Here is a 24,219-nt window from a genome sequence, read left to right on the forward strand (position 1 = left end):
TATGCCTGGAAGTGAAGGAGGTCAATCCTTTTCATCACCAATATCTAGGCACCAAGTAGTGCTGAAAAAACATGCTGCACCATCAATGATCCAACTGAAGCATGACCAAGAATTACTGAATGACTGGTATAAGACTGCTGAAAATGCAATCATGTACAAAGATATTTCATTGGTTAATTCTGTTTCAAAACGTATTGAAGAAGTTTCAACTCGCTTGATAAACACATACTCTAAGCTTTTAGAGTGGGTACCATCAAGTGAAAGGCATGATGACTTTCAACTACAGTTACAGGAAGTCATTCAATGTAAGAAGGAAATGGAAGCAAGAATTGGTCAGTTTCAAACGAATTTCAAAATTCAGGTTGGAGAGAACATTGATGTTAGTTCTTCGTCATTCGTTACATCTCCAGTTGCTGTTCGTACTTTTCCGGCTGTGCAACAGGCCCGAAGTGCGAGGACGAGCTCTTCCAAGTCTACCCATTTTTCAAGAAGCTCTACAAAGACACAGGGAAGTACATCATCCAGTGTAAAGCGGTTGGAAGCAAAGGTTCGTCTTGAAAAGGCTCAAGTGAGATCACGGCATGTTGAGAAAACACAACAAATTGAACATGAAAAACAACAACTTGAACATGAAAAACAAAAACTTGAAGCTCAAAGGCAAACACTAGCAGCACAGTGTGAAATTGAAGAAGCTGAAGCAGAAGTTAAAATTTGGGAGGCAGCTTCTAATGTGTCTCTAGATGATGGGAAAATGAGATCAAATGAAACCGATATTCCAAAACTTTTTCATAATGGTCTTGCTGAAGAAAATGAAGTTCTATTGTTGAAGCCCTGCAAGTCCAAGTACACCTCTCCGCTGGACAAAGCTGACCCAGCAAACCCATCTAAAGCAGAAACTGTACAACCTGAAAGTGCTGTTGTGCGTGGAATAATGGCTGCAGTTGGTGATGCAATGTCTACACCAAAAACAGATTCCCTGAAATTTCATGGAGAACCAATGGATTATTGGCCATTTATCAGAAGTTTCGAAGCCACTATTGAAAAGAAGGCACCTTCTGATCGAGTAAAGATGAACTATCTAATGAATTATTGCAAAGGAAAAGCTTACTCATTAATTGAGCATTGTACAGTTATGCCACCTGAATTGGGATATGCTCAAGCTCAAAGCATTCTATATGACAATTTCGGAAAACCATACATAGTGTCAAGAGCCTTTGTTCGCCAACTTACAAGTGGTCCAAATCTCAAACCAGATGATTCTGATGGTTTGCAGCAGTTTGCTACTTCACTGCGCAAATGTCTTTTGATTTTGAAAGGCTTGGGAAATTTTAGTGATCTGAACACCACTGACAGGTTGGTTGAGTTGGTATTGAAGTTACCATACAACTCACAGAATTTGTGGAAACGTCGTGCGGCTACTATTCTCCGAGAAAAGGGTGAAGAAGCAAATTTCCAGCATTTAGTGGAGTTTGTTGAAGAAGAAGCAGAGGTTGCCAACACTGTTTTTGCAAAACTGCTGGTACCTCGCAAAAGAGAAGAAAGGAAGCCCCAGGACAAGCCACCCAAGAAGAGTTCTGTTCACACAGTTGTAACCAAGGCGAATAGAGCGCCCACACAGACCAGGTTTACAAAATCAGTTTCGAAGTGCTTGTTCTGCAGCCAAAGTCACTCCTTCGTTGACTGCCCTAGTTTGAAGAAAAAATCTGTTTCAGAAAGAGCCAACTGGTTTCGTGAGAAGTATTTATGTTTCAATTGCCTAAATCCTGGTCACATTGCAAAGCAGTGCAAAGAAGCTGTTACTTGTTCTGTAGAAGGTTGTGGAAGAAAGCACCATGCATTATTGCATTTGCCCACAAGAAGTGCATCAGCTATAAGAAATCCTGATGCAAGAAATGTAAGTTCATCTGTAAGTGATGTGCCTTGTACAGGGAAGGTTTGTTGCAACACATCAAAGAATGGAAGGAGTGCATATATGAGTGTCCTACCTGTAAAGTTTGTTGCCAATGGCAGAGAATTCGAGTCCTATGCCTTTCTTGACATTGGGTCCGATGCTACGTTTTGTCATACAAAGCTAATCGAAAAACTTGGTTTAAAGGGAAAGTTCAAACGCATTCAAATGGATACACTTGGGCGGAGGCCAAAGATGCTAGAAGGAATTGGTGTTGATTTACAAGTGGTATCCATGGATGGTAATGAAGTCATCAACATTGAAGAAGCCATGTCCGTGGATCATATTCCAGTAAGTCCATACTCCTACCCAACTGACGAGGATCTACAAAGCTTGCCTCATCTAAAAGGTCTTGAGATGCCAAAGGTTGACAGTGAGGAAATTATGCTGTTAATTGGTACCGATACACCGTATGCTCATCGCACCCTGGAGATTCGAACTGGAGGGAAAAAGGAGCCATTTGCTGCAAGAACTCCACTGGGGTGGTCGTTGATTGGTCCATCACCAGATAAAGGGTATGTGCAAGCCAATCGAATCAGAACATTGGAACTGGATCAAAGAATACAAAGGTCATGGTACCAAGATTTTTGTGAAGAACCTGGAGATTTGCAATTCCCCACATCTAAGGAAGACAGAAAGGTTTTAAAGTTTATGAAGGAAGAAGTTAAACATGTGGATGGACATTTTGTCCTACCTTTACCCAAGAGGAATAGCGTAAAATTACCTGGAGACAATTTAGTTTCAGCGCAAAAAAGATTGCTGTATTTGCAAAAGCGCTTGCAAAAGGATGACTTCCTTTGCAAAGGATATGTGGAAAGAATTCAAGAGTACATAGACAAAGGATATGCTGAACAGGTGCCAACTGAAGAACTACAAACAAGTGACCCCACGTGGTACCTTCCTCACCATCCAGTTTATCACCCACATAAACCAGACAAAGTCAGAGTCGTCTTTGATTGCGCTGCAACACAAAAAGGTGTGTCCTTAAACGATAGTCTCATGCAGGGTCCTGACCTTGTTAACAGTCTGGTCAGTGTGCTAACCCGCTTCCGAAAGAATCAAATTGCAATTGTTGGTGATGTGGAAGCTATGTTCCACCAAGTTAGAGTAAAGAAGAGTGATTCAAATTTACTGAGGTTTTTATGGTGGCCTGAAGGTGATCTCACAAAGAAGCCAACAGTTCACCGAATGTTAGTCCACATATTTGGAGCCACCTCATCCCCATGTATGGCTACATTCTGTTTGAAGCACACCACTGAGGAATTTGGACATGAGTTTGACAAACATGTGTCTGAAATAGTGAAGCACAATTTTTATGTAGATGATTGTTTAGCATCTGCACCTACTGAAGAGGAAGCAATTAAGACTGTTTTCCAACTTTGTAAATTGCTACAAAGGGGAGGTTTTCGTCTCACAAAGTGGATTTCAAACAGCCAAGCAGTTTTGGACCGGATCCCTGAAACTGAAATAGCAAAATCAATGAAAGATATCAGCCCGAAAGAAAGTGTCAAGGAAAGAGTGCTGGGCGTGTATTGGAATGTATTTGAGGACAAGTTTGGGTTTCGAACAAGAAGCTATATTGACGAACAAAGACTTACCAGAAGAAGACTATTGTCGGTCATTAATTCCCTATATGATCCTGGTTTTGCAGCACCTGTTGTTTTAGTTGCAAAAAGAATCCAGCAAGAAGTTATTCAGTTGAAGTTGGGCTGGGATGACACAATCCCAGAATTCCTGTCCGAAAAGTGGAAAAAATGGTGTGGTCAGCTGCCTGAACTTAAGCAGCTTTTATTGCCAAGATGTTTGAACCCACCAGATTTTGGAAGAGTGATTGAACGCCAAATCCACCATTTCTGTGATGCATCTGTAAATGGTTATGGATTTGTTACTTACCTTCGACAAGAGGATGAGAATCATTGTGTATATTGTTCTTTTCTGTGTGGAAAATCTAAGGTCACTCCACCAAAAAGTGAAAGCATTCCCAGATTGGAACTTGTTGCAGCTGTTCTTGCTGTTAAAGCTGACAAGTGGTTACATGAACACTTGGACTATCCTGATTGTAGATCTACATTTTGGACTGACTCAAGTGCTGTTCTTTTTAGCATTTCAAATGAGAGAAAGCGTTTTTCCACATTTGTGGCAAATCGTTTATCAAAAATACATCAGCAAACTACCACATCCCAATGGAGGCATGTAGGAACCAAGCAGAATCCGGCTGATGAAGCATCACGAGGAATTTCAGTGAAGAAGCTGCTTGGATCAAGTTTATGGCTCAAGGGTCCGAGATTTTTACAGAAGCATGAAAGTTCTTGGCCATGTAACCCTGCCCTTAAGGAATGTGTACCAGACGAATTTAAGCCAATTGAAGTAAAAAAGTCAATGGCAACTTGCTGTTCTACAATCAATCCTGTTGACACTTTAATAAACAGGTTTTCGTCATTGTTTAAGTTGAAGAAGGCAGTAGCCTGGATATTGCGGTACAAACTCTACCTGCATTCGAAGAAAACTGTTCAGAAGGGAAAACTGACTGTTGAAGAGATTTTACAGGCAGAGCTGGAATTGGTGAAGTATGTCCAAAGGTCAGCGTTTCCAATTGCATTTGAAGCTCTGTCGAATTTAGGCACAGATCAAAAGGGTCGTCGCTGGTTGAAGAAGTCTAACCAAACGAAGTGCTTAAACAAGTTAAACCCGCAACTGATAAGCGGTGTCCTTCGACTTGGAGGAAGATTGGACAACGCACCCATTCCCTTTGAATCCAGACATCCCATCATCTTACCAAGTAATCACCATTTGACAAAGCTAATTATTACGCATTACCACGAGCAAGGCGGTCATTCAGGGACTGCACATACATGGACGGCGATCCGCCAGAAGTACTGGATTGTCAAGGGTGGTGCAGCTGTCCGTCGTGCTCTCGTTCACTGTATACCTTGCCGCAAACGCAACGTGCCTCGCAGTCAGCAACTGATGGCAGATCTACCACCAGCATGCTTGAAGCCGAACGAGCCACCATTCTCGTACACCGGAATCGATTTTTTCGGTCCCTTTTTAGTGAAGCGCGGCCGCAGCGAAGTAAAGAGATATGGCTGCATTTTTACCTGCATGACGATGCGTGCCGTGCATATCGAAGTTGCCGAAGATTTGTCAACCGACTCGTTCATAAACGCCTTGAGAAGATTTATTGCCCGAAGAGGAAAGCCAGTTGAAATTTATAGCGACAATGGAACGAATTTTGTGGGAGCAGAGCGTGTTTTACGCGAAGCCCTGGAGGAGCTGAACAAGGAGAAGCTGGAAGCTCATCTTCAACAGAAAGGAATAAAATGGGCGTTTAATCCCCCAGCAGCAAGTCACATGGGCGGCATATGGGAGAGATTAATCCGTTCCATACGAAAAATCCTGAACTCGATGCTACACAAGTCCCCGACTATTAGTGAAGATACCCTACGTACGTTGATGGTGGAAGTTGAAAATATACTCAACTCCAGACCGTTGACGCCCGTCACGTTTAGTCCAAGCAACGACGTTCCTTTGACACCCAATCACATTCTGTTACAGAAGCCAAGCCCTATTATGGCACCTGGGCAATTTGACGAAAAGGACAACTACACCCGCCGTCGCTGGCGCCAAGTGCAGTTCTTAGCTGACGAATTTTGGAGACGATGGACCAATGAGTACTTGCCAACCATCGCTTTGCGGCAAAAGTGGCCAGACAGAAGAAAAAATATCGAAGTCGGCGATATTGTTCTCGTTGTTAACGAATCTATGCTCCGTCGAGGCTGGGACCTTGGTCGAGTTATAAATACCTATCCGGACAAACATGGAGTTGTCAGACAAGTCGACGTCAAAACGAAATCAAACATAATCAAAAGGCCAATTGCAAAGTTGTGCCTTGTTTTCGAGGCTAGCGGTTCCCAAGTGCATTCGACAGGCTCCGACAACTAGTCGTCGACTACTAGTATTGAGCGTGGTGCTCTAAATTGAAGGAAGACATGAAGAAATGAACGCTATGCTGTTGAGCTAACACCCACGCATGTTTATTCATACAGACTTTGCTGCAACTAGCCAATTGAAATTGGCAAATTTTTCGTCTCCGTAACTTGTGTGATTTACGATGTTATTTTTGTTTGTGAATTGGAAATGTACTCTTCTGAGCCGTACATTTGTGGGGGAGGATGTTACATCGTAAATCTACTGTCTCCCCAAATGGTAAATTTCTGTATAAATAGCGCCTCCACGTGGAGAAATTCTCCCCTCGTGTTCGGCAAGTTTGCTGACAACTGTAGTTAGTTTCGTGGGTCTACGAATCTTGTGTTATTTGTTTTGCAGGAAATTTAAGTTAATTATTCTTAACAAGTTAAGTAACCTGTTTTTATTGCTGTGAACATCAAGTCTCACAGTAATTAGTGACCCAGTTGTTTTCGGTAAGTGTTGTTTTATTTGCATGTGTGTTTATGTCAATAGCCATTGTCTTGAATTGTCAAACCTGGTTTAAAGTGTACTTTGTTTGTTACTTGCAGTTCGACTTGAATGCTCGTTGAAAATTAACTGTTTAAAGTCCTGGTAAAAACGTTTCGGTGAGAATGTTTTATCTTTGAAACCGGCATTTTTCTATCGTACTCATGGCCCAATATTTCATTTAGAAAACCGTCCGCCTAATCCCGTGAAGTACATCTCGCTAATTGAAGCCAACAAGGGCTTTGTTAATACAATAAACTGTTGGAATTTTGTTCGATATTAGTGGGAAGAAGCCTGTAGTTGGGACCTGGCAGGCGCGTTTTTGAATCTACGTAGAAGCACCAGAGTGGACGTCTGTGCCCACCAGGAGCACTGAAGTAGGCGTTACAGTTAGCTTATCATGAGTGGAACAAATTAACGTGTGTGTAAGGTTTGAACCTCACCAGCAAACCGTTGTATCCGAATAAACAGTTTATTAACAGGCTGTGGGAATAAATCCCAAGCCGGCGAATAGCTTGTAGAGTCTCAGTAATAATAGCAGTGTAACAGTAATACGATAGAACAAGTAGAATCGAATGGAAACAAATAGAATGAATTTACAGGTACACACTGGGCTTTGAAGCTCTCCATACTAAGGGCTGATAGGTTAATAATGTCACGTGATATCTTGAGGCGCTTGAAGTATAGTATAACAAAGAACATAGGTGTGTGACATAAGCGTAGGAGAACATTTTATGTGGTAAACAGGATGTTGAATGAATCACTTTACTCGAGAACATTCGATGGTTAAATCATTTGAGTCACATTATGGGATTATGCAATACTTGTGCAAAGCTGCACGCAAAGCATTACGCAATGCAAGCACTGGTTTCTGTGACGTATGTTACAAATACTTTCCCCCAGATTTGCAGGTGATGAATATAACATCAGCTGTAGGCGATTATGAAATTGGTTAATGCGATTCAGCGAAAAAAATGCACATTCAAAGTAACAACGAAATTTTGATGCGTTTGATGGTAATCAATATTGTACAGTTTGATACAGACATTACAAAATGAAAGGCGAACAATGCAATTTGCCAACTTGTGAGACCATGCTGCGAGAAATTTGTCAGTCAGAAGTTGCGTGCTTCATCAAACCGAAACAGCCCTAAGTTTAGTGCAAGGAGTTTTTTCTAAAGGGACAGTTGCGGTTAGTTGAGAGTATGTCACTCGTTTAGTAGTTGAGATGCGGCTGACCTTGCATGCAGCAAATAACACAGGTCCCTTATCTGTGTGCCTCCGTGGAGGGCTTTATGCAGACAGTGAGTTAAGGTTTAATCCACACTTGGTCTCCAAAAGACGTCATTATTGCAGGAAAAACGTGTCGGTGATGCGGCTACGGGTAATACGAATAAAAACATGCACAATATCAAACTAAGTTGTCCTCCTGGGTCCGTTAAAATGTTGGACGGACCGTCATCAATGTGAAAAAAAGTTATGTAGTTTTCAGGAGGCGAATTATGAACACAAGCGTGAAAATAATGGTTCTGGTTTAAACAGGAAGTCTGTAAAACGTTAAAATGCGATTTACAACATGGTTTTCGGCGAGTTTAGAGTTTGTATGAGCGATCGTCGCTGAAATTGTTTGTTTATTGTACCTCTGAGAGATTGTCCATGCGACTCCGTTGCTCCTCTGGTTGTATTTCAGGTCGTGAGAGTGCCTCCAATAAATGGGGTTCCAGTTTTATCTTCCTTCTTCTTAAGACGTGAGTTTTTCCAAAGGGGTACCACTGTAAGGTTTGAACCTCACCAGCAAACCGTTGTATCCGAATAAACAGTTTATTATCAGTCACTACAAAGTGGAAGTCTTTGCTTGGCCGTTTGGTCAGCAAAGTCGTCCTATAGTCACACCAGCTGCACTGATGAGACCTTTTAGGTCGAAACAGTGGCCATCTGTCTGCAGCTTATACACAGTTTATTATCAGGCTGTGGGAATAAATCCCAAGCCGTCGAATAGCTTGTAGAGTCTCAGTAATAATAGCAGTGTAACAGTAATACGATAGAACAAGTAGAATCGAATGGAATCAAATAGAATGAATTTACAGGTACACACTGGGCTTTAAAGCTCTCCATACTAAGAGCTGATTGGTCAATAATGTCACGTGATATCTTGTGGCGCTTGAAGTAATACAACAAAGAACATATGTGTGATGTGACATAAGCGTAGGAGAACATTTTATGTGGTAAACAGGATGTTGAATGAATCATTTTACTCGAGAACATTCGATGGTTAAATCATTTGAGTCACATTATGGGATTATGCAATACTTGTGCAAAGCTGCACGCAAAACATTACGCAATGCAAGCGCTGGTTTCTGTGACGTATGATACATGTGCATTTATTAATATAGTATAACACGTCACGAAAAACCTTGATAACAAACAACAGAAAAATCGAAAGTCGGCGAGTATCACAGATTGGGTCCCAAAACCGAGTACTTTGCGAAATGTTTGTCCGGTTTTAGGACAAAAATGCTTCCCCAACTAACCGGTAAATTAAATGCATTATCCGGCCGGGTCCGGGTATTGAAAATTTGTCAATATCCGGCCGGGTTCGGCTACCCGGTTCAGGCGCAAAACATCACAAGAATTTACACACAGCTATGTGGCATGTAATAGCTTCCTGTGTTGCGCAATGATTTTTTTCCATTTTTGGTGGGTCGGTGGTGAACAGGCAAGCGTGGATAGCTTTGTTCTCACAGAAAGCAAGCAGTTAAAGGCGAAGCAGCTTTTCGGCTTATTGTACTTATAAAAATACGGTTGGTCGATGTTAGGAGGTAGGTAATACGCTGGGAGATTGGAACTATATTTCTGATTGTTTACAAAAGTGCAATAGTAACTAATTTGTTGCGTATTTCCCCATAAACACCGATAGCCCAGCAATATAATAGGTAGCCTTTCCCTAACTTTGTCTTATGTTTTTTTTTCGATACAAAATTTCACTAGTTTTACCGTTAACATCAATTTCAAAAATCCAAAATGGGAGATGAAGGAGATGATGTTGCCGCTCTTGTCGTTGACAACGGATCTGGAATGTGCAAAGCTGGTTTTGCTGGAGATGACGCACCAAGAGCTGTTTTCCCATCCATCGTTGGACGACCAAGACATCAGGTTGATTAAAACTTGTAACAAATCCGAAAACTAACACCTAATCTTTAAGTATGTCCGTGTGTTAACATTTCCTTTTATTTCAGGGAGTAATGTTTGGAATGGGACAGAAGGACAGCTACGTTGGTGACGAGGCACAGAGCAAACGTGGTATCCTCACTCTCAAATACCCGATCGAACACGGAATTGTGACGAACTGGGATGACATGGAGAAGATCTGGCATCACACCTTCTACAACGAGCTCCGTGTCGCCCCAGAAGAACACCCAGTTCTGTTGACAGAAGCCCCCCTTAACCCTAAGGTATAATGGTGTAATTAAATTCCGTTACTTTAAAATTCATAAAAATGTGTCTCCAGTATATGTTGTATTGATTTAATTCGAAGAAATGTCGCGATATCTTCAGTAACACATCATGAAATCTAGTAACCTAAATATCAGAGAACAATACAAGCGTTTTCCGTTATGGCGTCAAATTGTTAGAATAAGCGTTCAATAATTGGCGTTGTCTCGCTCTGATTTACCGGTGACTGATCATATAAGGTAATAGCAACTCGCAACAAGCGTTGGTCTGTGAGGGACGCGGTGACGCAAGAGTCTTGTGTGGGATGGGGAAGTAAAGTGATGGAAACTAAAAGTCACCCGGAAATTACAGCTAAGCTGAAACGCACAACCGGCAAAGACCGTTTTGTTTGTTCATGGGCTGAGTAATCTCCACTCTGCAAACATTGCGAAGTTTCTGGGTGTTACAGAATGCCAGGCGCGTTAATATTTTACTTTAGGTCTCACTTAAATACGAACCGAAAATACCCAGCATGCCAAAACAGTTTTTTCTCTTTGAATTGAATTCACTTTAATAAGCATTTTAATTTTTTGTCGCCAGGCCAACCGTGAAAAGATGACCCAAATCATGTTCGAGACTTTCAACACACCAGCCATGTATGTCGCCATCCAAGCCGTCCTCGCACTGTACGCTTCCGGAAGAACTACAGGTTTGTGCATTTTTAAAATACCAATAATCCTTGAAACACGGCTTGCAACATCTCTGCCTTTTACAGGTATCGTTTTCGACAGTGGTGATGGTGTTTCTCACGTGGTGCCAATCTACGAGGGATACGCGCTCCCTCACGCCATCTTGCGTGTTGATTTTGCCGGCCGTGACTTGACCGATTATCTCATGAAGATCCTCACCGAGAGAGGTTACTCCTTCACCACCACTGGTAGGTGTACTTTATAACCAACAGATTTTGACAAGCTGTTTTCAGTTGTTTAATCTCAATGAAAGTAACCAAACCACAATTCTCTGGCACTCGACCGGGACCTTGTAAAACTGTCAATGTTCGTGTGTTTGCAGCCGAACGTGAAATCGTGCGTGACATCAAGGAGAAGTTGTGTTACGTCGCACTGGACTTCGAACAGGAAATGCAGACTGCTGCCTCCAGCAGCTCACTTGAGAAGAGCTACGAACTTCCCGACGGACAGGTAATTTTTAAACCGTAATGTGGCCCATTGATGGAGTGGTAATATTAACCGTTATTTCATCTGATTGAATTTTGGTGACGGCAGCTTCAAGTTATCGTTTTATTTAGGTGATTACTGTTGGAAACGAACGATTCCGTTGCCCGGAAGCTCTCGTCCAACCTTCCTTTCTGGGAATGGAATCTGCTGGAATCGATGAGCTCATCTACAACTCCATCATGAAGTGCGACGTCGACATCAGAAAGGACTTGTACGCCAACACTGTGTTCTCCGGAGGCAGCACAATGTTCCCAGGTACGTGGTGTGGTATTTTACAAAAATTTATTGCATTGTATGAGCTAAAATTGTATCTCGATTTGATTTCAGGAATCGCCGACCGTATGCAGAAGGAGATCACAGCTCTTGCTCCACCAACGATGAAGATCAAGATCATCGCTCCACCTGAGCGTAAATACTCCGTATGGATCGGAGGATCGATTCTTGCATCCCTCTCCACCTTCCAACAGATGTGGATTTCCAAACAAGAATATGATGAATCTGGCCCCTCCATTGTCCACCGCAAATGCTTCTAAAAAGTGCAGAAGAGGCGAGAGGATCCATGACATATTTCTGATGACAATCCCGATATTTACACAAATATTTATCTGTATGCAGTTTACTTCTGTCCAAATATTGCTGATGTCGATTTTGCTTTAAGCAACGATCTCATTGAAACTGAATTAAAGACACTTTTCTTTCATAACTGTACGATCGTTTTCTCTACGATGCTGTTATATGGCGTACTTTGTGCATTTCAATATATGCTTATTTGGAAGCAATGTTCTGCAGTGTGAATAGCGTTTGTAGTAATAACATGAAAAACAATACCAACAGAAAGTGAGTACAGCGGTTTAGTCAAAATAACCTGACAACAGAACAAATTAACAATGAAAATGTATGAAGGGCTTAATTAGGCTAAATCGCGGAACATTATTACAAGCTTGATAGATTTAGAAAGCCTTAGGCAGAAAACTAAGGTACAAAGAGAGTTGCTTACAACAGTTTTATTTTAGATCAAGGGAAATTGTTACTAAAAACAACAAGAATCAGACTGTTCTGCATGGTGGCTCCGATGGCTCTGTCTTTACCGGCCGGACATCAAAATTATGTACAAAAGTTTTCAGACGATCAACGTTGGTGTGATATTTTAACAAAATGAACAGAAATATTAAGAAATATTAAACAGTTGTTTCTGAAACTTTTTTTTGAAAATTCGCCTATATCGAACGCCATTGGGGGTAGGGGGAGACCGGGGATAGCTCGGACGGTTTTGGGAAAATTGCTCATATTTTTTTTAAATTATGAACTACATTCTTAAATTTTATTTTGTTGTAAGTAGTAAAGCATTGCTCAAAAAACAAAAGGGTTTTGGTTCGTTTTAGCTCACTAAAAATTCTCATTCAGCCAATTTTTTAAACAGGTCTCAAATGTCCGAAGTCACCCCGGTGCCGGGGTAACATCGGATATGACCGGGGATATCTCGGACAGCAAGTTTTAAACAGACGTTTTTTTGTTTATTTAACAAATATCTGAAATCAAACTTGGCGCAATATCACCATTGGGGCATTAGCGCATATAATATCATTCAAGCTTTCAGGAATCGGGGCGTGGCCACTTATCGTTTCGACCATTCCACACGTTCATGCTTTGGGTAACTCGTGTACCTTTACGACAGCACGGATATCATAGATTTTCGGGTCAACGAATGATTTTTTATCTTTGGGGCTTTTTTTACTGCCAAAATTCGATCATTTCATAGAGCCTCTGTATATTCTCTTCTATGACCCGATAATTTTTCATAAAACTCAAAAAGTGTGGTCTTCTGGCGATTTCTTGCCATGATGTCCGAAGTATCCCCGACCACGTGACGACATAGAAATTATTAAAATATGGCCGTATTTTTAAAGGTTACAAAAAATCACCATTGGCCTATCCAAGAATAGACATATGAATATGTAATCAACCAAAAATTACTGCATTTTGATTAACTGTGACTGATATATAGCCTTACACATACAAATTGAAAAACTTGGTTTCACTGATAAATTGACTTTTTCGATTATAATTTTTTAAGCAGACATGATTTAATTTCAAAGTTCCTGTTAACGTTTGATGGAGACATAAAGCTTTTGTATCAGTGTCTTAACAATACCTAATTGTAACGTAAAATACCTGGTCCGAAGTATCCCCGTGTCCGAGGTATCCCCGGTCTCCCCCAAATGATTTATAAATTAAAGTTTGTTTACGTTTCGTCCGCATGAAACTTGCACTTTGTTCACGTACTAATCCACAAGTTAGTTTGTTCTGAACTAAACTACATTTTCATTGCAGCTACCTTAAACTTAATTGCTTCATTCATAAGCGTATCCAAGATTTTTGAAAGGAAGTTTCGAAATTTTTGTGGAGTTTTCGGTAAATTGTGCAAAAAATTTTTGGCGCAAATCGTCACATAAAACTGTGGCCTCCTGACTTGCGTAATTGCGCAACACTATGGAATACTCGCGATGCGAGTTTTTGCCGTAGTGCTTGCGCTGTAGTCTTTCTTTGAAAGAAAGGCTTGCCATTAAAACAACGCGATCACTAAAAAATGATATTTCGTCGTTAAGACTGTCGAAAATGACACTTGTTTCGTAACAATGCAACATATTTGGTAACAATGCCAAGTATTCGGTAACAATGCTCTCCATGTTTAGAAACAATGGCGAATGCAAGCAAGATGCGGTTTTTAGGTCAGTGTTGAAGGAAGTTTCTGGTTTTCACGGGGATTTTGACAAGAAAAATACTGCGGCGTTTGTTTAGCTATCAAAACAGACCAGACCCCTCCTCCTGGATACGCCCTTGGCTTTATATTGCATTGTGCTTTACAACATTGAAATATTGCAATCACTCAACTGACTACCAACGATTTTTGTTGCGCGTATGACGTCACAGTCAATAGCGAAGTTTATCGTCCGATGCTTTTTGAACAGCTAAGTTCTAAACACGAATGCCGAAGTCTTTATATCTTAAAGTTAAAAAGATGTCTATGCTATGTACAATAACGGCGATTTTTGCCATACAGCACAAGGCTAAATAAACGATTTCAGAACTTCTCCTATTCTGAACATTTTTTTGGATAAATCATATCCGCATTAATCAATTTGTAGAACAAAAATAATCGTTCTATTGATAGTTCGCGCTGGTTGCATACAACATAAATATGGCTGCCTACAACATAAGTATGGTTGCATACAACATGAGAACAAAAGAGGGAATTTCAGCCAATTGCACTAAGCTGTGGTCAAAATCTTCTTGTGCACTTTAGCAAACGGTAACTAATTAACGCAGGTGTGGTAAGTGTACATTGCTTTACTGGTAAATTCCCGCGCACTTCATGAATTTTTGATGTCCATGGACGGTTTCGTGTTATTATTGACAAATAAACGGTGGTAAATGACCTATTGTTTGCGTAACAACCCGGGCATCTGGCGGGTTTTTTGCCCCATTGTCACCTGTTCAAAATTGCTTTGCATGCTGTCGGCATAGAACGGCTGTCCTCATTTGAATTATTCATGTTTTGAACGCAGTCAACATTTTGTATGCAAGTTTCCGCTGTAGATACGTGAGAATACACAGTAACTTTTATTCTTATGTAACCTATCTATTCAGCTTAAATATCAAGCTATGTTAATTACGTAAAACCAAAATTACCAGTTTAAATTATACTTAAATCGTATATGGCGGAGGTTCGTATTTGGCCCTCGCAAGCTTGCTTGCAAATTTTGGACCAACTTTATTTCCATAACAACCTTCAGGACCATTTAGCTGTTGCACTGACAAATAAATATCGCAAAACGCAAGCAAATTCGCCTTTGACGAAAGAAATCAATATTACACATATCTCTAAGTCAGACATGAGCAAACTACGGCCCGCAGGCCCAATCAGGCTTGCTAGGGACTGATCTAAATTAGAGTCAAGAATTTTTTTTTTATACTGCAGTGTTAACATCATTTATTGGACATTTTTCATTTTTGGTTACAGAACTTGAGCGTTAATTAATGTGATATTGGTTAATTTATAAACTGTAGTAAAATCAAGGGTTTTGAAACCTTTTAGGCTGGGGGACACTTGGATCCCATTTATTCGTTTAAAGCACACCAAACTTTTAAGCCAGTTCAATCCACAAATAGAAACAACAGGTGGCCCTGGATAAGTAAACAAACTGCTTTGACTTGGGACTGCTTTCGTATGCGAATATTGTTTGTTCTTAATTAATGTCATTAAAGAAAATTGTAATTGCAGTGGTAGCCTGTAACATGTTAAACATTTTTTCGCGACACACCTGAACCCATGTCACACTAGTGTGCCGCGGCATAAAGTTTAAGTAACCCTGGTGTAAACACTCTTTTTCCACTTTTAATCACATTGTTTGTGCCTGTCATTTTTTTTGATAATTTCTGGCCCGCGAGCCGCGAGAAGGTTCGCTACCCCCCGCAAGGCGCGCTATCGAGCTAGGCAAGACTGCATTGACTTCAAAAAACGCCCTCTTTTGATTGGCCAATTGTATTTGTCACGCTTAAACGCATTTTGTAGTTTTGTGGCTGAGGGTTCGGGTTGCGTAGAGAAATCAAACGAATATTTCAAATCAATCCATTGCTTTCATTGCACGAGCTACTCTAACAAGTTATATGTTTTAAGCGACTCAGGTTTTGTCGTTTTTTATCGTCCTGGCTCAATGTGGTTTCTAGAATAAGATGGTATAAAGTAGGAGCTTGCTAAAAAATTGTAGTCAAACAAGATATGTAACATTTGGGATGTGGAAAATGAGTAGCAGTGAATAACCATGGTAACATATTCAATGTATCGTAATTAGGGATCGGTATATTTTTTACCCAGGCGTTTGCTCTTCTGCAGTTATTTACGAAGCAATTGTACACCGAGGGGAAATCCCTCGTCGCGCACTGTTACACGAGCTGACATCACCATATTTGAAACGGTTTGAGAATGATATTGTTTTGTGTTTAAGCTACGACTGTGAATATAGGCGCTTTTGGTATGGACCGTCCCAAAGGGCAAAGGCTGCTATCTTGACTGAACGCACTTTTATTTACACTCACTTTCGTTTCCTTATTTGGTAATCACATGACAGGGCGTACCTTGAGTTAACAAGTAAACGGCAAAACCTAGTTTGCTCTCTTCATCGGGAGATGGCGAAACATCTCAAACACTTTATTTGTTTAGCGCCTTATATGTAGGTCAAAACCTCCCAGTCATTATCTCTGCCAGCATGTTGAAAAACGCCGACTTTACAAGCAGATTTCTAAACAAGGAATTACTGCCATTACACAGCTTAACTTGCTGTGTCTGTAATGCGATCTGTAATGCGACAACCTTTTTAAAATGAGTTTGTTTGCATATCTTTAAAACACAATGTTGCGGACAGTTACAAATAACCTCAATAAAGAATTAACCAACACTATTTGGGTGACAGAACATAGAACACCACAACACATTTTATATGGTAATGTAGATTAGGCACAACACTGTTGCTTGTTGTATGAGCCATATACTTTTATTAGACTTATGTAGGTATGTGACCATACAATTGTAATTACATTTTACAACTCAAATATAGAATTGGATACTTCCGATCTGCAGTGGAAGGAAGTTACACACAGCTATGGGAAATGTAATAGCTGTCTTCTGTTGCGCAATGACACGTGAACTGGACTTCTACACGTTTTGCTGTAACCAAGCATATATCAGCATAATCAGCAGATTTACCAAATCTTATTGTTCAAACCAAACCAACCAACTGAAAAAAGCAATTTTATTGTGTTCTTGTATTTCCAGGGTTTTATTACCTCTTTGGGACACGCAAATTGCTTGTTATACAGCCTTGATACCGACAGTTTGAACAAGTGGAAGTCTGTTTCAGCGCTACTGTTTCATTAGGTAACAGTCAGTTTGTCTTAAATAAGACGTATAAACATGTACCACGCCCTCGCTACGCATGAATAACTTCTGAGCAACCAGGATGCACTTTGGACGACTCATCAGTTCCTTCTTGATTGGCCAGTGTGACGTTTGAGCTTGTGATTGGCCGGTCCCTCGCCTACGCTTGCATATTAGCGGCTCATGGACAAATATGGAAGTCTCAACAATGGCGTCTCGCTGCCCTGCGCTTCCATGGGTCTGGGGAGAAAAGAAATACAATTATTGGAAATCGCGGCTTTTGGTAATGGGCTAAAATGTTTTTGTGTGCCCTAACCCTTCATCATTTCGCTTAGCAGTATATATAAGCTGTGCAGCAGCTCTACACCTTGAGAACTCGTTTGCCTGCAGGTGTATAAAGCCATTAATTGTAGCTTGAGGCTAATACTTCTATTACAGCATAGTGGTTTTGTGACTGCCATGTTCCATATACGGATCGCACGAGATTTTATGAAATGGTTTTATGGCTAGGCCAGAAACATGCAGCAGACATGTTCCTTTAACCAATATGCCTGATGGCCTGTTTTCGTGTTTTAGTTGTATGTCACTGCATTTGCCAAAACCTTACATTACTTACTGGTCATTGTTGAGGTTAGCCTCATATGGTAAATGTAGTTGGGTGCAATTGGACAAGATGGAGCCTAATAAGTTTATCGATAACAACCGATAAAGGCCGTGAGCACAGTTTCCGCATATAACCTTACACCCAGAAGGCTTTGGCTGTAGACCGTCGTTGTTGAAATCCAATATGTCTGTTTGGTAGGTGCACCACAGTCTATGACGTCAGCTACTTCCAACGCGTGAACCTTTTTTTGCGTTGGGCCCGACATATTTTGTACAGCAGTTTGAATATTTTTAAAGTTTCGCGCTTGTAAATAACGGCAAAGTCACAGTGGTTGGACATTTTATTCATCATTACTTCTTTATACTTGTAGAACTGTCGTATTTGTACGGATATATGTTATGTTTGTGTTTCCTTTTACATAAGATGCTCAACGCCAGGCATAAAATTCAGCGATTGCTTCGTACCTGACCAAATAAGGTAAAAGCATTTCAATTTAAACATTCAGTGCGCTGTTGTTTGCCCAAGTCCGCTATCACCGTAGGTTGTAGTGTGCTGGTGGAAAAAGCTAGATCGAGTCTGCGCTAACGATTGGTCGACGCGGAAGTAGGGACAATACCCTCGCTCTTCGGCGCGCGCAGTGCGATCGGGCCCGGTTTGTGACCATATTTGGTCATGTTGGCGGCGTTTCGTGTTCCACGCACGCACCGGGCGCGGCGAAAGGGAAAAGGCTGAACAGAGACGATTAGCCAACGGTCGGAAAGCAAGCGTGCGTTTTGTGCTGGTGAGGAACTGAGAGCGCGGCAAAAGGCTTTGCGCCTGGGGCGAGCATTCGTTCGGCAGGCCTGGGCGTTGAAAACGGCTCAAAGAAGAGAAAAAAGGCGGCAGCGAGGCATGGTCCTTGCCATTTACGGCGTTTCCATTTTAGGTGGGGCGGTGGTGGACAGGCAAGCGTGGATAGGTTTGTCCTCACAGAAAGCAAGCAGTTAAAGGCGAAGCAGCTTTTCGGCTTATTGTACTTATAAAAATACGGTTGGTCGATGTTAGGAGGTAGGTAATACGCTGGGAGATTGGAACTTTGTTTCTGATTGTTCACAACAGTGCAATAGTAACTATTTTGTTGCGTATTTCGTCAAAACGACCGATAGCCTAACAGAACAAAAGGTAGCCTTTTCCTAACTCTGTCTTGTGTTTTTTTTTAGACTAATTCGTTAAAAAATTTCACTTGTTTTACCGTTAACATCAATTTCAAAAATCCAAAATGGGAGATGAAGATGTTGCCGCTCTTGTCGTTGACAACGGATCTGGAATGTGCAAAGCTGGTTTTGCTGGAGATGACGCACCAAGAGCTGTTTTCCCATCCATCGTTGGACGACCAAGACATCAGGTTGATTAAAACTTGTAACAAATCCGAAAACTAACACCTAATCTTTAAGTATATCCGTGTGCTAACATTTCCTTTTATTTCAGGGAGTAATGGTTGGAATGGGACAGAAGGACAGCTACGTTGGTGACGAGGCACAGAGCAAACGTGGAATCCTCACTCTAAAATACCCGATCGAACACGGAATTGTAACGAACTGGGATGACATGGAGAAGATCTGGCATCACACCTTCTACAACGAGCTCCGTGTCGCCCCAGAAGAACACCCAGTTCTGTTGACAGAAGCCCCCCTTAACCCTAAGGTAATGGTGTAATTAAATTCCGAAATTTTAAAATTCAAAAAATGTGTGTCACCAGTATTAGTTGTATTGATTTAATTCGAAGAAATGTCGCGATATCTTCAGTAACACACCAGGAGATCAAGTAACATAAATACCAGAGAACAATACAAGCGTTCGTTTTCCGTTGTGACGTCACATTGTTAGGATAAGCGTTCAATAATTGGCGTTGTCTCGCTCTGATTTACCGGTGACTGACCATATAAGGTAATAGCAACTCGCAACAAGCGTTGGTCTGTGAGGGACGCGGCGACGCAAGAGACTTGTGTGGGATGGGGAAGTAAAGTGATGGTAACTGAAAGTCACCCGGAAATTACAGCTAAGCTGAAACGCACAACCGGCAAAGACCGTTTTGTTTGTTCATGGGCTGAGTAATCTCCACTCTGCAAACATTGCGAAGTTTCTGGGTGTTACAGAATGCCAGGCGCGTTAATATTTTACTTTAGGTCTCACTTAAATACGAACCGAAAATACCCAGCATGCCAAAACAGTTTTTTCTCTTTGAATTGAATTCACTTTAATAAGCATTTTAATTTTTGTCACCAGGCCAACCGTGAAAAGATGACCCAAATCATGTTCGAGACTTTCAACACACCAGCCATGTACGTCGCCATCCAAGCCGTCCTCTCACTGTACGCATCCGGAAGGACTACCGGTTTGTGCATTTTTAAAATACCAATAATCCTTAAATTGAAACACGGCTTACAACATCGCTGTCTTTTACAGGTATCGTATTCGACAGTGGTGATGGTGTTTCTCACACTGTGCCAATCTACGAGGGTTACGCGCTCCCTCACGCCATCTTGCGTCTTGATTTGGCCGGTCGTGACTTGACCGATTATCTCATGAAGATCCTCACCGAGAGAGGTTACTCCTTCACCACCACTGGTAAGAATTTAAATTTTTTATTGTAATTGTACTAGACTAACTTTTGGTATGTATCTTTAGCCGAACGTGAAATCGTGCGTGACATCAAGGAGAAGTTGTGTTACGTCGCACTGGACTTCGAACAGGAAATGCAGACTGCTGCCTCCAGCAGCTCACTTGAGAAGAGCTACGAACTTCCCGACGGACAGGTAATTTTTAAACCGTAATGTGGCCCATTTATGGTGTGGTAATATTAACCGTTATTTCATCTGATTGAATTTTGGTGACGGCAGCTTCAAGTTAACGTTTTTTTTCAGGTGATTACTGTTGGAAACGAACGATTCCGTTGCCCGGAAGCTCTCTTCCAACCTTCCTTCCTGGGAATGGAATCTGCCGGAATCCATGAGACCACCTACAACTCCATCATGAAGTGCGACGTCGACATCAGAAAGGACTTGTACGCCAACACTGTGCTCTCCGGAGGCAGCACAATGTTCCCAGGTACGATTTACTCTTTCAGTGCGTATTTGCGCGGAAAATATATTTTTTTATAGGTAATAAAATGAAAACCAGTAACTAAATAAAAAAAAATAATGGTTCATGCAGGAATCGCCGACCGTATGCAGAAGGAGATCACAGCACTTGCTCCACCAACGATGAAGATCAAGATCATCGCTCCACCTGAGCGTAAATACTCCGTATGGATCGGAGGATCCATCCTTGCATCCCTTTCCACCTTCCAACAGATGTGGATTTCCAAACAAGAATATGATGAATCTGGCCCCTCCATTGTCCACCGCAAATGCTTCTAAGAAGAAATAATCATTCCAAACGAAATTATCGCAAACAAGACAATATGTTGATGTACCGGACTTACTTTCTGTGCATAATTGTGCAGCATTGACTTTCATTGTAAATACTTGTTTTTGGAAAGCAGTATGGTCGTCTAATATCTGCTTGCAATATCTCTTCTTGGTTAACGTTGCTTCAGGCATTATGAATGGTAAACATTATTTGGTGTCATTATTCTCATGTGCTACCGTGAAATTTCGTTAACGACTGTATCTCGTACGTTATATTCATGTTGTTCTAAACTGTATGAAAAGTTTAATTGTTTTTCATTGAACGTTGTAACAAAGAAAGCAACACTGACAAATGTGAATCGAAATTTTTCAAAATTTTCTGTTTCTTTTAGACGCCAAACTAGGTTCGGTATAATTTAACCTTTTTCGTAAATTCAACAAACTGAATTAAATCCAAAATGGGAGATGAAGATGTTGCCGCTCTTGTCGTTGACAACGGATCTGGAATGTGCAAAGCTGGTTTTGCTGGAGATGACGCACCAAGAGCTGTTTTCCCATCCATCGTTGGAAGACCAAGACATCAGGTTAGTTTAAATTATCCATATATGTCGGTTTTCTTTTTTTGTAAATGATGTCTTTAACAAATGCTTTTTGATTTCAGGGTGTAATGGTTGGAATGGGACAGAAGGACAGCTACGTTGGTGACGAGGCACAGAGCAAACGTGGTATCCTCACTCTCAAATACCCGATCGAACACGGAATTGTGACGAACTGGGATGACATGGAGAAGATCTGGCATCACACCTTCTACAACGAGCTCCGTGTCGCCCCAGAAGAACATCCAGTTCTGTTGACGGAAGCTCCCCTTAATCCCAAGGTAATTAATTGGTTTTTGATTTAGTTGTCAAGTTTTAATGTACATTAAACTTCTGTAGGCCAACCGTGAAAAAATGACACAAATTATGTTCGAAACTTTCAACACACCAGCCATGTACGTCGCCATCCAAGCCGTCCTCTCACTGTACGCTTCCGGAAGAACTACCGGTAAGTGCATAATGAAATGTTTTAAAAATAGTTCTAAAATGCAACTCAATCCACTGTAGACAAACAATGTTGGTAATATTCCTGTCTTTTACAGGTATCGTGTTCGACAGCGGTGATGGTGTCTCTCACACTGTGCCAATCTACGAGGGTTACGCACTCCCTCACGCCATCTTGCGTCTTGATTTGGCCGGTCGTGACTTGACCGATTATCTCATGAAGATCCTCACCGAAAGAGGTTACTCCTTCACCACCACTGGTAAGAATTAAAAAAATTTATTGTAATTGTACTCGACTAACTTTTGGTATGTATCTTTAGCCGAACGTGAAATCGTGCGTGACATCAAGGAGAAGTTGTGTTACGTCGCACTGGACTTCGAACAGGAAATGCAGACTGCTGCCTCCAGCAGCTCACTCGAGAAGAGCTACGAACTTCCCGACGGACAGGTAAAGATTTAGTTTTTATTATCAACCGATTGTATGATCTTCACGAACTTGTTGTTTGTCTAAATGAATTATTTTTTATGTGCATCGATATTTTTGTAGGTGATTACTGTTGGAAACGAACGATTCCGTTGCCCGGAAGCTCTCTTCCAACCTTCCTTCCTGGGAATGGAATCTGCCGGAATCCATGAGACCACCTACAACTCCATCATGAAGTGCGACGTCGACATCAGAAAGGACTTGTACGCCAACACTGTGCTCTCCGGAGGCAGCACAATGTTCCCAGGTATGATTAAAACCACATTATATTCATTGCTTTTAAGTTATATAAGTTACATGTTGACGTATAATTTTTATTAAAAACTGTAACAATGTTTTTTTTAATCATTTGCCGGATAGGATATTGTATGAGCTAAAATTGTATCTCAATTTGATTCCAGGAATCGCCGACCGTATGCAGAAGGAGATCACAGCACTTGCTCCACCAACCATGAAGATCAAGATCATCGCCCCACCTGAGCGTAAATACTCCGTATGGATCGGAGGATCCATCCTTGCATCCCTCTCCACCTTCCAACAGATGTGGATTTCCAAACAAGAATATGATGAATCTGGCCCCTCCATTGTCCACCGCAAATGCTTCTAAGAAGCCACGGCAAAAATCATTCACTATGGAAATATCCTTATTAACACAATTATTTATCAATTTATCAGTGTGTGGGCGTTTTTCTGTGCATAGTTGTGCAGTACTGGCTTTCCTACTGTAAATAGTGTTTGGCGAAAGCAATATTACATTGAAACAGTTTGCAATAAATTACTTTACAAAATACTGGTGGTTGTCCTCTGTCTCTAACCCAGTGTGATCCAGTCGATCGTTTCCATTTGTGAAATTTGAGCGGATAAAGGAATTTACGTCATAGTTTTGCTTCTGCAATTCAGCTGTTAATAGAATGAAAGGGTCACACTCTTGCATCCAAATTATACGTCCTGGAATTAGCACGAAAAGGAGAATAAGTCGGAAGCATTTTCTGCTGTTTTTAACATGACATCGGCCGGAACAGGATATGTTTGCAATGGGTTTTGCTTTATTCTTCCACATGACTAATTTTCCATTTTGGTGTTGGTTATTCTGGTATTTTGTTGCGTTTGTCACCCGAGGGTAGAAACATAATATTGCGGTAATGCATTTTTTTCTCTCAGACGTCAAAACTACAAAACCGTTCAGTGTAAGACTGTGCTTTAAAAATATCAAGCATTCTTTGCAGTAATATATTCAATGAGGCAAATTTCACTAATGTAGTTGCGCAATTGCGAAACTGCATAGTACCGTAGTCAATAGGTGGCCAATCCCTTCAAAGTTGGTATACCGTTTTCCTGGGGCCTTTATGACCGTTTTTTTCCATATCAAACTTACCCATCCGTCATAAATTCTTAATACATCAACACTACCGTGCCATTGATACTGCATAACAGTCACACAGTCATTCTGTAGGGTGCTGTTATTGCAGTAAGAACTGCTGTTGCACTGCGCTGAGGTTAAGCGAGGGCGACTTGCGTACAGGATGTTTTGGTGTGCGTGAGACGTTATGATGCGCCTTAATTCGTAACAACTAATGATATCCTGAAGGCAAACACGTCCTCTGCACACCATATTATTACCTCTGTTGCCATTACAGGACGGATTTTGTAACCATATTTGGTCATGTGTGCAGTTGATTTAATTTAGCGTTTCGCGTG

The 24,219-nt window shown here is 41.2% G+C and overlaps 4 protein-coding genes across 4 annotated transcripts; all 4 read left to right on the plus strand.

Moving 5' to 3' along the window:
- The first annotated feature begins 1 nt into the window (after position 1).
- Positions 2-5,890, plus strand: LOC145907131 (uncharacterized). The gene is made up of 3 exons (XM_082994565.1): positions 2-332; positions 443-547; positions 651-5,890. The coding sequence occupies exons 1-3, from the start codon at positions 2-4 to the stop codon at positions 5,888-5,890; spliced, it is 5,676 nt and encodes a 1,891-aa protein (XP_082850691.1).
- A 468-nt stretch (positions 5,891-6,358) lies between these two features.
- On the plus strand, positions 6,359-11,824 carry LOC145905846 (actin, cytoplasmic-like). The gene is made up of 8 exons (XM_082993151.1): positions 6,359-6,369; positions 9,391-9,555; positions 9,639-9,854; positions 10,435-10,543; positions 10,610-10,771; positions 10,906-11,033; positions 11,141-11,324; positions 11,397-11,824. The coding sequence occupies exons 2-8, from the start codon at positions 9,424-9,426 to the stop codon at positions 11,600-11,602; spliced, it is 1,137 nt and encodes a 378-aa protein (XP_082849277.1). The 5' UTR covers positions 6,359-6,369; positions 9,391-9,423; the 3' UTR covers positions 11,603-11,824.
- A 6,956-nt stretch (positions 11,825-18,780) lies between these two features.
- LOC145905848 (actin, cytoplasmic) lies at positions 18,781-21,390 on the plus strand. The gene is made up of 7 exons (XM_082993153.1): positions 18,781-18,992; positions 19,076-19,291; positions 19,874-19,982; positions 20,054-20,215; positions 20,276-20,403; positions 20,512-20,695; positions 20,801-21,390. The coding sequence occupies exons 1-7, from the start codon at positions 18,867-18,869 to the stop codon at positions 21,004-21,006; spliced, it is 1,131 nt and encodes a 376-aa protein (XP_082849279.1). The 5' UTR covers positions 18,781-18,866; the 3' UTR covers positions 21,007-21,390.
- On the plus strand, positions 21,323-23,311 carry LOC145905847 (actin, cytoplasmic). The gene is made up of 7 exons (XM_082993152.1): positions 21,323-21,581; positions 21,659-21,874; positions 21,933-22,041; positions 22,136-22,297; positions 22,358-22,485; positions 22,585-22,768; positions 22,923-23,311. The coding sequence occupies exons 1-7, from the start codon at positions 21,456-21,458 to the stop codon at positions 23,126-23,128; spliced, it is 1,131 nt and encodes a 376-aa protein (XP_082849278.1). The 5' UTR covers positions 21,323-21,455; the 3' UTR covers positions 23,129-23,311.
- Positions 23,312-24,219: the final 908 nt, after the last annotated feature.

The sequence above is a fragment of the Ascidia mentula genome, chromosome 6 (assembly GCF_947561715.1).
Source record: "Ascidia mentula chromosome 6, kaAscMent1.1, whole genome shotgun sequence".
NCBI classification, from domain to species: domain Eukaryota; kingdom Metazoa; phylum Chordata; class Ascidiacea; order Phlebobranchia; family Ascidiidae; genus Ascidia; species Ascidia mentula.

What these genes read in the sequence shown, in the direction of transcription:
- LOC145907131 (XM_082994565.1), top strand. Translation starts at nt 2, where the DNA reads ATGCCTGGAAGTGAAGGAGGTCAATCCTTTTCATCACCAATATCTAGG. An exon ending in GGAAATGGAAGCAAGAATTG is followed by an intron (nt 333 to 442) that starts GTCAGTTTCAAA and finishes GCTGTGCAACAG; the next exon opens with GCCCGAAGTGCGAGGACGAG. An exon ending in TAAAGCGGTTGGAAGCAAAG is followed by an intron (nt 548 to 650) that starts GTTCGTCTTGAA and finishes AAAAACTTGAAG; the next exon opens with CTCAAAGGCAAACACTAGCA.
- LOC145905846 (XM_082993151.1), top strand. Translation starts at nt 9,424, where the DNA reads ATGGGAGATGAAGGAGATGATGTTGCCGCTCTTGTCGTTGACAACGGA. An exon ending in AAGCCCCCCTTAACCCTAAG is followed by an intron (nt 9,855 to 10,434) that starts GTATAATGGTGT and finishes TTTTGTCGCCAG; the next exon opens with GCCAACCGTGAAAAGATGAC. An exon ending in ACGAACTTCCCGACGGACAG is followed by an intron (nt 11,034 to 11,140) that starts GTAATTTTTAAA and finishes CGTTTTATTTAG; the next exon opens with GTGATTACTGTTGGAAACGA.
- LOC145905848 (XM_082993153.1), top strand. Translation starts at nt 18,867, where the DNA reads ATGGGAGATGAAGATGTTGCCGCTCTTGTCGTTGACAACGGATCTGGA. An exon ending in AAGCCCCCCTTAACCCTAAG is followed by an intron (nt 19,292 to 19,873) that starts GTAATGGTGTAA and finishes TTTTGTCACCAG; the next exon opens with GCCAACCGTGAAAAGATGAC. An exon ending in TTACTCCTTCACCACCACTG is followed by an intron (nt 20,216 to 20,275) that starts GTAAGAATTTAA and finishes ATGTATCTTTAG; the next exon opens with CCGAACGTGAAATCGTGCGT.
- LOC145905847 (XM_082993152.1), top strand. Translation starts at nt 21,456, where the DNA reads ATGGGAGATGAAGATGTTGCCGCTCTTGTCGTTGACAACGGATCTGGA. An exon ending in TTGGAAGACCAAGACATCAG is followed by an intron (nt 21,582 to 21,658) that starts GTTAGTTTAAAT and finishes TTTTGATTTCAG; the next exon opens with GGTGTAATGGTTGGAATGGG. An exon ending in AGGCAGCACAATGTTCCCAG is followed by an intron (nt 22,769 to 22,922) that starts GTATGATTAAAA and finishes ATTTGATTCCAG; the next exon opens with GAATCGCCGACCGTATGCAG.